Source organism: Echinops telfairi, unplaced genomic scaffold, assembly GCF_000313985.2.
Source record: "Echinops telfairi isolate 266 unplaced genomic scaffold, ASM31398v2 ScPeMD7_11;HRSCAF=52, whole genome shotgun sequence".
In the NCBI taxonomy this organism is placed as follows: domain Eukaryota; kingdom Metazoa; phylum Chordata; class Mammalia; order Afrosoricida; family Tenrecidae; genus Echinops; species Echinops telfairi.
The window spans coordinates 25,287,487-25,301,302 of NW_022103908.1; the positions used below are offsets into that span (position 1 = coordinate 25,287,487).

General features: G+C 37.5%; 1 protein-coding gene across 1 annotated transcript in view; it reads left to right on the top strand.

Moving 5' to 3' along the window:
• Positions 1-13,816, top strand: part of DIAPH3 (diaphanous related formin 3) — a 528,414-nt gene that overhangs the window by 93,535 nt on the left and 421,063 nt on the right. Inside the window, exon 3 of the mRNA XM_004707907.2 lies at positions 2,443-2,573. Within this exon, the coding sequence (XP_004707964.1) occupies positions 2,443-2,573 (131 nt within the window). The remainder of the gene's footprint in view (positions 1-2,442; positions 2,574-13,816) is intronic.

The following is a 13,816-nucleotide window of genomic DNA, read 5'->3' on the forward strand; positions in this document are numbered from 1 at the left end:
ATATCTGCACCGTTCGTTCCCTCACATCCTTCAGACCTCCATTCAAACACTGAAGTTGGAGGCCTTCAAATTCCCCCCTGTGAGCCTCTCTTTGTTCACCCTATTTAAGACGGCATCCTTCACACCATGCTGCTTATTTCCCTTCTCTGCTTTCATTTTTCTTTGTAGCATGCTCACTGTCTACATGCAATATGTTTCAGTCCCTTATTTCATTTATAGCAACATGTGGCGCTGGACTTTTATCTCCTGCTCACTGGTCTATTCTCTGTGGGTAGAAAGAGTGCTTGCCACTTGATAGACACTTACTATTTGTTCTCTTAATCCATATTTCACAATGTTTCCAGATAAAAGCAACCTATTAAGTAATGTATATCATTTAGTGTTTTTAAAAATATGTATACATATGAGTATGAATTTATATAGAATCATGTATGTCTGTTGTATATGAGAGAAAATATTTTTAATAGAAATATCAAAATAATTGTGGTCATTTAAAAAATATTTTTTCTATCTCTGTGCTACCCTTCCAAAACCCCAGTAAAAAAACGGATTGTTGAGTGGTTTTCTGTCTCTCCATCATCTGACCTCTGTGCTTATTCTTGTTTACCCTATTTAAAACTGCGTCCTTACACCATTCACTCACCTCTTTTCTCTTCCGTTTCTGAAATACCCTAAACACACACACACACACACACACACACACACACACACTCCACTTTTACATGCCTTCTTGTTTATATTATTGCTGTTCGTTATTTGTGTGCATGTGTAAATTAAAAAAAAATACACCCAAGCCCACTCACATCAAGTCATCTCCAACTCATAGTAACCCTCTATAGGGTTTCCAAGACTGAATCTTTATGGGAGCAGACAGCCTCATCTTTCTCCCATGGAGTGATTGGTGGGTTTGAACCACCCATCTTGTGGTTAGGAACCGAAAGTTTATCCTGTATTTTGAATTCTTTACTTCCCTGTTTCTACTCACTTTTCCCATGTTGTTGAGACTTCTCTGATCTGTTCAGTTTGGTGTTCTTTCTTTGGGATTCTTAGCAACCATTTTATAGGAATTAGACTGTATTGAAAACCATTATTTCTTTTTTGGGTCTCTCCTTCTTAATTTAGTTTTGTTACTTTCCATGTCCACAGTATTTAGGACTACTAAAAACCTGCAGACAAAAACCAAAAACAAACAGCAACCTCCAAACCAACAACTTACTGTCATCTCGCCTATTCCATCCATTAGTGGCCTTAGAGGACAGAGTAGAACTGCCTCTGAGGTTTTCCAAGACTGTAGATCTTAACAAGAGTAGACAGCCTCATCTTTCTCCTACCGAGAAGTTGGTGAATTCAAACTGACTTTGTGGTTAGCAACTCAATGTGTAACCCAGGACGCCACCAGAGCTCTGTTACCTAGGCCGAGGTGCTCAATATTAATTGGATAAATTGATGAATTCTAGCCTTTTCTGTGTTGCTTAGAATACTAATTCTTATGGTATAATTCCTGTATAGTTTTGATTTTTACTTTTACTTGCCTCAAAATGTTGTTATATTTTCAGACCAATTTCCTACATATCAGAAATTATTTTAATTTGCTGATCTTTGGAGGTCAAGCTGATGTCTTTTTTTTATCAATTTATTGGGGCTCATACAATTCATCATAATACATAGATCAATTGTGTAAAGCACATCTATACATTTGTTGCCCTCATTATTCCCAAAATTCGCTTTCCTCTTGGGTTCCCGGAATCAGCTCATTTTCCTTTTTCCCCCTCCCTCTCCCTTCCTCCTCCCCTCTGCCCCATGCACCCTTGATAATTTATAAATTATTATTGTATCTTATATTACAATGCCCGGCGTCTCCCTTCACCCACCCCTCTGCTGCCCATCCCCCAGAGAGGAGATTATATGTAGCTCCCTGTGATCAATTCTCCCTTTCTACACCCCCTTTCCCTCCTGGTATCTCCACTGTCACCCCTGGTCCTGAGAGGTTCATCTGTCCTAGATTCCCTGCGTTTCCAATTTCCATCTGTACCGCTGTGCATCATCTGGTCTAACCAGGTCTGTAAGGCAGAATTGGGGTCCTGGTAGTTGGGGGGAGGAAGCATTTAAGAACTAGAGGAAGGTTGTGGGTTTCATTATTGCTATACTGTACCCTAAGTGACTCATCTCCCTACTACCCCTCTGCAAGGTATGTCCAGTTGTCTAGAGATGGGCATTGGGTCTCCATCACACACCACCCTCTTGTCTTTTTTTAATATCATGGATTTTGAATGGTAGATTTATTGGTGGAAGTAAGGAAATCACCATCCCCAAATTATATTTCTTAGAATTATTGTATATAGCTTTAAAAATTGAAAGGTGAGGTTAGCTTAATATTCTTTTGATGAATAATCTTCATTTTCATAAATGATTAAACTAATTGTTTTCTGACTTATTTTATAGGGAAGTCTTAAGAGTAGCCGACAGATCTTACCTCAGGAATTCATCCATGAACTGAAAATGGGTTCTGCAGATGAGAGACTTGTCACCTGCCTGGAGTCCCTCCGAGTGTCTTTGACCAGTAACCCTGTCAGGTGATTCCCTTATCTGAACACTGGCAATGCATGCCGTAGAATTGAACAGATGTCATCAATCTGTCATTTGTATTTAGTACTTCATGCCACTTCTAAATAAAAACTGTGTACCTTTACAATTCTCTACGATACAATTTGAATAAATACTATTGATATGCATGTAGAAATACAGTTTCAATAACAATAAAATCTATTCTTAAATGTTGCATAACTCAACTTAAAAAAATTAAAAAAATTTTTTTCTTAGAGCTTAGAGAAGCAAGAATTTCTTTGAAAAGTCATGAACAGATGTTATCAGTGTGGCTGGGTTTCACTCTGAATTGCATGTTTTTCTGATTCTTGCTTGACATAGCAAGAAATGCCATTCATTAAGTTTTAGAAATCATACCTTTGTAGGGGCCTATGGATACGTGTGGCTAGACTTAGCAAATCAAAATATAGTATGCTCAGGAAATTGTGAATCCCAGATATATGAAGACCTTGTGTATTTGAAATCCAAATTTAAACTGAGTATATCCTGTATTTTATCAGACAACACTACGGTTGAATGTTTTTGCATATCATATTTCAGGCTTTTGGAATGTGGCTACAATTTGGTGCCTGAGAAATAATTGTATAAGGAATTTGAAAATTAGTGTAAACCTACGGGTATTTTGGTAAACCGAACATATTCAAACTTGTCAGATTATTGGATAGGAAGAGACAGACATAAAAAAATCTCAACAAGATGTATCTGAAATATGTTAAGTTTATGTTAATTTTATATGTTGATTATAGTACCTCAATCTGTGAACTTGAACTCAGAGGCTATGTACTAACTTTGAACAAGCATAGTAGATATAAATCAGAGTACTATGGGAAGAACATCAATGTTGAAATTTTGTTATGAAATATCTGAGCATTAGTAGACTGAATATTTGGGAACTGTAAGAGACTAAGGTAGATCTGTTTGGGTCCTTATTGGATAATAAGGGGATGTTTATGCTTACTAATACATGTATATATTAATTTTTATGGATGTATATTCTGAGTGTTAACATGGCATGGTAAATTAAGTCTAGTATTCCCAGAAGATGATGATTTTGACAACTCTCAGATTAATAATTTGTTTTGGATGTGTTTGAAGTTTGGCGTCAAACACATGAAAAAAATGTTGGCAGTACAAATGTATTTTTAAAAAGTTGCTGAGTCATGAAATGAATGATGTTTAACCAACGATTACGAAGGGCAAACAAGGAATGTATAGTATATTTTAATCAAAAAACATATTTGGCCACTTCCTGTCTGTTCTTGAGGCACTAAACTAGTGTTAGAAACTAAGCTTGGATCACGGCCTGGTTATAATTACTTATTGGCAAATACACTCGAAGAGTTTCATTTTATAATTTAATTTGTGCCTATAAAATATAATCATAGAAAAATTGAGATTTTCCAACTACCATCTTAACCCTAGAGTGGTGCAATGAGTTAAGTGGTAGTCTGATAACCCCGCAGACATCTGTGGGAGAGAGTAGGGGGAGGGGGGGCGTTGCTCCTCCCATAGAGATTGGCAGTTTCAGAAACACTAAGAGTAAGCTATGCTGTCCTATAGGGTTGCTCTGGGTCAGAATAGACAGGAAGGTAGTGGGGCTTAGTTTTCAGGTTTGGATCTAATAAATGAAGCTTTAATAAATAGTAAAGCAGATCCAAGCCTCATTTTTGTGGAGTTTTAGTGCAGGGTCTGCTCAGGACTTCGTGTCTTCAATTTGCTGAGATTCTGTTTGGAGAGAAACAGGCGCCATACATTTAAGACTAGATAGCATTACCAGCTCTTACCTAATTAATTCCTTAAGTATGTGATATAGACAAGTATGTGCCAGTGGAGCATAGGTGAGGATTTCTCTCCTTTCTTCAACAATTGATCCAAGGGGTTGTGCTAGGTGCAGAGTAAACAAGAGTTATAAGGCCCTCGCTTACCTTTATCTAACTTTCTAGTAAGAGACCTGGAAACAAGCAAATAAATAAACAAACCTAGAGTGAGAACTATTTCAGTAAAGAGAAAAATAAGGATTGGAAAAGTAATGGATGGAAAACTTTTTGATGTAGGTTGGTCAGGAATGTCTCTGAGTTGGTGATTTTCTTAAAAAAATCATTAATTTTGAGATTATATATATTAAAAACTAGAACACATACCACCTCACCAGTTTTTATGCATACAATTGAGTTGGTGAAGCTTAAGAAAGGAACTATTTCTGATAATCATGGGCTGTGATGGGGAACCTCTAGACACAACTTGTACAGAGACCCTGAGTTGGGGAAGCAGTATGTCAGGGAGGTGGTGGGGAGGATGTATAAACCACAGATCCTTAAGTAGTATGAGAAGAGGATAGAAGAGGGTGTTAAAGGTCATAGTAGAGAAACTGGATTGTGTACTGCATATAGTATCAGGCTATTGGAGAGTTTTTAAACAGGACATACAATTCTGATTTACCTTTTTATCATCCTGCTGCTTTGGGAAGAATGAATTGGAGGAGGTGAGTTTGAACAGGCAGTAGTCCTTGGGAGAGATGGGGTCCCTGTGTGAGGTTGGTGGCAGAGGTAAGGAGAGTGATAGGGAGATTTTACAGATCAGCTTCAGATAGAAAGTACCACTTGAAGGAATTGTTAATGAATTGGATCGTGGGGTATTAATGAAAAGGATGGATCAAGGATTGACAACTAGATTTTTAGATTTTGAGTGGATAGTCAATGGTATTTCCTGGGGTGGGTCATACTACTGGCTTGATGCATATTTTGGAAGATAAATAAAAAACTCTTAACATACTGTGTTTGGTGTTTCTGTGAATTTTCACAAATAGAGATGTTGAGCAAGCCACTGCATTTGACGTCTGGAATGCAGAGGAGAGATCTGGCCTTGATAGAAATATGTGTTGTTTATTAAAGGCATATGAGATAGTTAAGGTTTATTGTGCCAACCTTACCGATAAACACATTTGGAAGTAATTGAAGTCCGGAGAGATAACGGGCTCCGTGAGCCTCGCCTTTCTAGTTCTCTGGTCTCTTGCTTTCTGATGGTCAGACTTGGGTGCAGATGCCTTAGCCAGTTTCCTGCTTCAGGTTGCAAGGCTCATTTCCTGCAAGACAACCCTGAGGAAAAGCCACATGGACCTACCCCGATGCAGCCCTGGGTGCTAGAGCAGCCTTGTGGAGACCCCTGCCAGCGCTGAGATGCTTACACGTTCACTGATTCGGCTTTCCTCCTGCAGTCGGTGTCATTGTGTGTGTTTTGTGAGATGGAGGAGGACTTTGTAGATTGGTGTCAGACATATGGACTTAATGAACTTCGGCAGTACTGCGTTGGGATGCTTTCTTAATGTACACTTACCCTTTATATAAAACTCTCTTAAACATATGAGTTTCTGTGGATTTGTTTCCCTTGTTTAACCAGACCGACACAGCATATATATGAGCCTTATATATGTGTGTGTCTTTTACATATATATACACACACATATATACATACACATACATACATATATACATATGTTTATATCCTTGAGAATTGTCGAGGTGACTATGGAGGAGGTAAAGAATCGAGGAGTGCCCAGAGCAAACCTGGAGAAATTCCTGCATTTACATGTGCTGAGAAAGGGAGAAGCCAGCAAAGGAGTGACCAGGGAGGAACAGGAGGACTTGGAAAGGCCAGATTCATGAAACAAGAAGAGAGGAAGGGTTTCAAAAGAGTACAGACCATGTAAATTACAACTGAGATGTGTGTTGCAAGGGGCAAGATGAGTCCTGTCGGTGGCCTTTGAGGAAAGCAGATTTTGGCATCTGTCTGACAGATGCCAGATAGAAATGAGACCGAATGACTGTGTGGCAAAGGGATGCTCCTGCTCGTGATGAAATCATTTGAGACCTTTTGTTGTAAAAAGGAGGAGAGAAATAGGCAGTGTCTTGGCTCAAAGGAATGGAACCCAGTGAGCACACGGTGAAGCATGTCCATGAAGGCAGCTGGCATCATTGCAGTGGTAGAGAAGGCATTTCTATGAAGGGCATGTTGTGAGTGAAAACACAAGGTTGCAGTGAATTTTGTAGTCACAGATTATGAAATTAATAATTGAGTTCATGGGACTTATCTTACTCATAGTGGACAGTAGTGGCAGATATTTGGGGTGGGGATAATTGATGGAAAGTCTGAAATGTGATATTTCTCTTGCCTTGTATATGGGCTGACATATTAGTCTAGTCATTTGATTTGATATTAAGAAACCTACTAACTAATTTTAAAAATATTTCAAGCTGAAGATTCCCTTTTCTACAGCGTATCTCTTAAAATAATGAACACAAGTTTGGATTAGAGCACATGGGTATGTGTTAGTATGTGCTGTCTTAAATTTAGTTCTTTTACTGCCTTTTCATTGGAAGATAAAAAACTCACGTACTGTGTATTGGTGCTGTGTTTTTCATTATTGCTGTTAGTCTGGTTATTTTCATTTTATTATTAAGTAATACATGGGCATTTTACTTGAACTTTTCTTCTTGAGATATTTTGTGCCTGTCAATGTGTTATACCGCATATACTGGAGTATAGCTCACCTGAATATCAGCCAAGGCACCTAATTTTACCACAAAAACTACATAAAAAGTGTGCTGAAAAACTCAGCTTACACGAGTATATACGGTATTTAAAAAGTGACTGGCAGAAAATGACTATAAATGTGTTATTTGATTCACCTAATAGTAGAAATGGAAATAAATGATAGTTTGAAATAGTTTTTACAAAGTTAATTCCCGGCAATATGCATATTAATAACTGTATTTTGAAGTTTGTGAAGTTTCATTTCAGAATTCCTGGTGTGACTCTATAATTTAGTATACTTTTTGTGGACAGGCCATGGAATGAGATGTGGGTATATGTTTGTTTTGCCCTACAGGGCATGCTAATTGCTTTTACTCCCCTTCACAACTCTTCAAGTGTTTAGTCACCTTGCTAAGGATAGGTGAAAATGAAAACTTAAAATAAGCTATAATTATATTCACCATTGGTGATATATTACCCTGACAGAAGAATGTAAATTGGATCTGGATATTATACAGTATTAAACCTGACCTTCTAGTTTAAGGTATGAAATTTGTTACTTTGTCACATATAACTAGTGTTGTTAGTGGTTCACTTCTTACATTGTTTTTAAACAAAATAACGTGTGTTTCCCCTGGTGCCCATGTATTCTTTTGTGTAATTAAAAAAAAACTTTTCTTAATACAAAATAATTTAAGTTTATTAAGGGAAAATAACAAAAGCACAATGAATAAAAATGTGTTGCTGTTAGTTTGAGTTCGAATTATATGCATGTGCACCTCGTGTGTCTCCAAAAGAAGGGCCCTCATTCATTGATATTGGTTGGTTTTTGTAAAAGGGAGTTAGAACAGGCACTCATAAAGTACCTGATGCATATGTATCTAAATACAATTTTTGATTAAAAACTCAAACATTACATTTGTGTCTGGGATCATGATGTAAAAGCTGGACTATATGAATCGATAAAGGCTGGTTTTGGTGTTATAAAGTGAATCCTCAAATGACAGAGTGTAATCAGTAGAGAATTATTCATGTATATATATATATATACACACATATATATATGTGTATGTATGTATATATGTCTTTAGTTAGATCTCCCAGTAATGTAGTTTTTGTGTCTACATCTACTTTTATAGCAACATTTAATATAAAATTTGATTTATTTTGCTCTACACCAATACACCAGTTTCTATATTTGATTACATTTTTGAGTTGTGTAGCTATTCTCACCTTTTATAACACAAGACAAAAAGAAAAAACTTCTTTTTTAAGCGTTTGCAAAGTCTTCTGTTGTAGGTTGGGCCTTAATGAGTCAGAATTGATGGGATATCAAGCAACAACACATTAGACCTAGTTTTCATAGAAACAGCATTTTTTTCTTGTTGATGTTTTATTTATTTGTGTAGTATTGATTTGATAATATAATTGTAATATTAAACACAAGTGACATAAACAGATTTGGAAATAAATCCAACTGATTCTTGTTGGGAGCAGAAGCATGTGTGCTTAATTAGAGAAAAGATCATTAGCTTCAAATCTTCTTTATGCCCTAGAGGTTAGTCAGTCTTTCACAGGTGAATTGGATTATAGTTGGTCAATTATTTATATAGTAAACTAGATGATTATTAAGATTATCTTTCTTTAGTTACACATACATACTCCCATTTTCTATGGGATCAAAAATATTTTGAACAAAATTAGAAAACGTCATATCTAACTATTTCTGCTTTCCAAACTTAGTGTTCACTGTGAGTATCTGTGTTAGAAAGGGTTCTCTAGAGAGACAAAACCAGATTGCTAATAATCGTGTATGTATATATATATTTATACAGATCAATAGATACATAACACAAGAAATAAACAGTTAAATTATAAAGCAGTACAAATGACTTAGTGCAACTCACGCCCGTGAGACAACTGTGAGACACTAGCAGCCCTTCAAGTCTTGAGGGCGGCCAGGTAGTCCTCTGTAGAGCAATTCAGCCTATCCGGGCACAGGCAGCAAATAGCAAGGCGGGTCATCAACAGTCAGCCAGGTGACAGGGTCCGACAGTCCCCAGCTCAAGAGATGTAAATTCCAATGGTGTGGCGAAGCAGGTCTTGAAGGAACCTAAAATTAAAGTGACACAGTCCACGGGTTAGGTGTCCCACAGGTAGTGTAGCTTGCAAATTGAGGCACAGAACAAGCATGGCAACCACACACTGGTCCGATGATCAAAGAGCGAGAGACAAGAAAGGCGAGGCTCCCGAGCCATTTATCACTCCGGCCTTTGATTAATCCCACATGTGTTTATTGGCCAGGTTGGCACAATAAAGTAACTACCTCAATATCTTACCAAGTCAAGAAAGCAGGCCGTGCTTATTGAGAGCGCAGTCTCTGGCAACATTTCTTGAGCCTCTGGCTAGGTTAGGTAGCCATCTTCCCTGCTCGTTTGACATCCTGCTTACTCTTGTCATCATGTATTTTCCACATGATTTAGATTGTTTGTAATAGGTTTCTTTCTGCCCCTCTCCCTCATAACCTCTGAGGTCTGCAGGGAGTCAATTAAAGTAGTGTCTTTGCTCAAGTTGCTTGTTTCCATCTTGAATGATTCAGCCCATTTACCTGGACTAATATCAAGTCCCACTTCCGCCCATAATTTGTTTAACCTTCATCTAATCTCTAACCTCTGTTGTTATTATTGTTTCAAGGCTATTAGTATCCTAATAAGTATCCCCTTGGACTTCTTTGTCTTTAATGTTTCCCTTTCCCTGATTTATTCTCCATATCGTAAAGCTGTGTTCAGATCTCTCACATTTATAAAGAAAAAAAAACACCTTATCTATATGATATGATATTACCATATATATTTGAGTATAAGCCAACCTGAATATCAGCCGAGGGACCTAATTTTACCACAAAATCTTCATTAAAAAATGTGCTGACAAACTCAGCTTCTACTCGAGTATATACAGTATATCTATTATATTGTATTATTTTATATTATACATTATTATTTACTGTCTATTTTTTATCACTTGAAAAGTCCAGATAAAAAGAAGTAAAAAGTACAAAGCAAGTAATAGGAAAGAAATAATGACGATAAGAACAGAAATTACTCTGTAAACCTTTTCCTAGCTCACAATTAAAGAAATGGGGTGGGGGTTGGGGGGTGGGGGGAGGGGTGAAGGAAACATATTTAATCACATTTAAAAGTATTTTCTGGGGGGAAAAAGCAGAAGTTAATGAAATTTAAATCAAAATAGAGTGAATAGTTGAGAGTAAAACTAGTTCTTTGAAGAGATTAACAAAATGAACATATCTCTATTGATATTGATAAGGACAAAGAAGATATAAATTACTAATATGAGGAATGACAAAAGCATTGTAACCAAACACCATGGCGACATCATAAGAATGATAAGGTGGTGAACATTATGACCAATTCTACATGTAGAAAAAGCCTTTGGCAAAATTCAATATTCATTAACAAATATATAAGTAATAATAAATACTTAGAAACATAGGCATAGAGGTTGTCTTACTTTGTTAATGCTGTTTTTAGAGAAATACCAAAAGTGAATAGAAGTTTACTTTCTCCGAGCCTAGGATGCTGGATGCCCTAATTCAAAACATCAGCTTTAAGGAAATCTATCTGAAGCCCTCCTTTTTTCTCAGCTTCTGTGGTAGTTACATAATTTATTGTCAATTTGAGACTTATGTGTGAAGGGGTGGAGTTTGGCCTGTCAATCAGGTCACAGCTTGATGACCTCATTTGGCAGCACGAAGGAAATAAATAGTCGTTGGAGGCTGGACACACACGAGACATTCTTGTTGACAAGCCACATGGAGACAGGCTGATGGCAGCGCCTCGGAGCTTGAGAAACCACCCCTGCCAGTGCTGAGAAAAAGACTTTCCACCCACTGGCCTGTGATTGTTCTGCATCCAGCATCATTGCATGTGTTTCCTGAGTCTGAAGAGGAATTTATACATTGGTATTGGACATTTGGGCTAACACCGGACTTATGGACTTGATCTAGATTGGGCTGTGGTGTTTTCTCAGTTTTCAATTGCTCTTTGTAGATAAACCTCTTTATTATATATACATGTCTATGAATTTGTTTCTCTAGTCTACACAGACTAACTCAGCTCTTTAGCCAACTTTCATTGGTTCCCTAGCTGTCTTGACATAGTATCTCACTTTTCCCATTTGTACCTTGGAGTGTGATGTTAGACAGATTCAATATCCTTGAGGTTAAAATACATAGTCTAAACTCCCGTCATCAAGTTGGTCTGACTCAGAGCCCTTTGGGTTGGTGCTGCTAAATACTATCTCTGAAATCTAAATCGATTCTCTGGGACGGAGGTGGACACAGCCACTGTGATAGGGCACAGTGTCATTTTCATATCTTTTGTGAACCATCTTTTGGTGTCATTTTCTAACTAAAGTACAAGCACAGATCTGGGCATCAGCAGAACTAGGAGGTGTTTTTAAGTGACTGTAACCTCCCTATATGTCCCTTTCCTCATGTATAAGAGGGATTCAAGTATTAGTCCCAAATTGCTTATCGAGGTCTTAGTTTTTAACAATCCACAGAAAGGGAATCCAATGGACTGAAGGAATTATCAAATAATATCATTAGTATCACACTCAAGTAAAATTTTACGGAATATAATTCAGAAATGGTTGCAGCAATACATCGATAGGGAACTGCCAGCAATTCTAGTTTAATTCTGGAGGATGTGGACCTTCATTATCACTAATGAAGCCAGGTGGATCATGGCTGAAAGCAGAGACACCAGAAACACATTTATCTCTGTTTTTTTGTGGTATTGACTATGCAAATGCATTTGACTGTATGGATCATAGCAAATTATTTAAATTATATTGTGAAGAATAGGAATTCCAGAACACTTAATTATGTTTGTGTAGAATCTGACTGACCCAGACTCAGTAATTTAAACTGAACAAGGGCATACTGGGTGGTTTAGAATCAGGAAAGGTACGTTTATGGGTTTTGACATCTGATTGTACTTTTTGAATCTGTGTGCCAATCCAATAATCTGAGACAGGACTATCTGAAGAATGCAGCATCAGGACTGTAAAAAAACTTTTTAGCAACCTGTGATACCACTTTGCTTTATGAAAGCAAATAAAACTTGAAGTACTTACTGAGGACCAACAGCTGCATCTTTCAAAATGGATGATAACTCACTGTAAAAAAATCCTCACAACTGGACCAATAAGCAGCATCATGAAAAACATAGAAGATATTGCAGTTATCAGGAATTTTATTTTACTTGGATCTACACTGATTACCATGGGGGCAGAATTCAAATGACCTGTTGCATTGGCTAAATCTACTGCAAGTAACCTCTTTAAAGTGTTGAAAAGCAAAGAGTTGCTTTCGAGAACTAAGGTGTGTGGTACTTAGGTTTGTGTCAACTTGGCTGGGGCAGGATTCTCAGTAATTCGGCAGTTAAGGTCTAGTAATTCCCATGAGTGACCTAATACAATGTAAACAATTCCACCATTGGATCTTCTATGAGCAGCCAAGCAGATGTAAGAAGAGGAAGGTGGAATGAATTATGGAATGCCACTCCTTTACTCATGTCAGGGCCCTGCTTCAGGGAGGGGTGGCGTACTTCCTCCAGAAAAATGCTGTGGGAAAGCTTGCTTACTTTTTGCTGCAAAGCAAATAAAGTTACCCTTGTGATCTGCTGGTAGATGGATTATGTATCTGACAATTTTGATGCATTTGTCTTTCCTAAGAATACTTTTGGGAGAGAAGGAGTAACTGAACAAAAGAAAGAGAGGTCAGCCAGGTCAGTGTACAGGAAGCTTTCTGGATAGTGCTTTATTTTGGCCACAAAGTACATCTGATACTTGATTATTGCTTTATTGCTCCAGGAGACAACTGGGGTTGGTTCCTCAAGTCAGTAGTAATACAGGGAACCCACTTTGTACACTTTGATGTCACCCTCGGTGTCTCAAAGCAGTAATTGAATCTCAAGGTCTAAACTGGGTTGGACCTTTAATCTGGCATCTCCTCTCCCTTCATGCACTTCTTCCTTTTTGCAACATCTGCTTGGAAAGTGCTGTATTTAGACATTTTTCTTCTGGCAATTAAAATAGTTGGATTACACCCTCATTCCCCTCACCCCACCCACTCCATGCTACAGAATTCTAGGAGGTAGCCTTTGTATTAAAGTAGTATTTAGCACAATTCTTTGTGCAATTTTAAAGCAATTTTTTCCAAGACAAATGTCATACTGATGTCTATGTCATTTCTATTCATGGAGAAGAAACATGTGCACAGTGCTTATTCATCCATGAATGCAGTTTATAGTTAAACCACATAAGGCCGGATGATGCAGTCCTGACAGGCACAGAACAAATAGTGCAGATTTCGTTTCCTGAAGATTGATCATGTATAGATCAGTTGATAATATTTCCCCAGATTGCTTCTTACACTGATGATGAGAAATTTTACACTTTTGCAGAAAGCTATGGATTTCAATAAGCCTTGTCAGGACTGCAGACCTACGTACTCAATATCACTTTTTATCTCGAACCTCTTTTCCAGAAGAGAAAGCAAGTGATATTTGCCCCTGTCCTCAAAAATATTATTGCTGAAAAAAATGGTATGATGGGGGTGTGTGGGGTGGGCTTAAGATAAGGTTTACAAATGACAGCT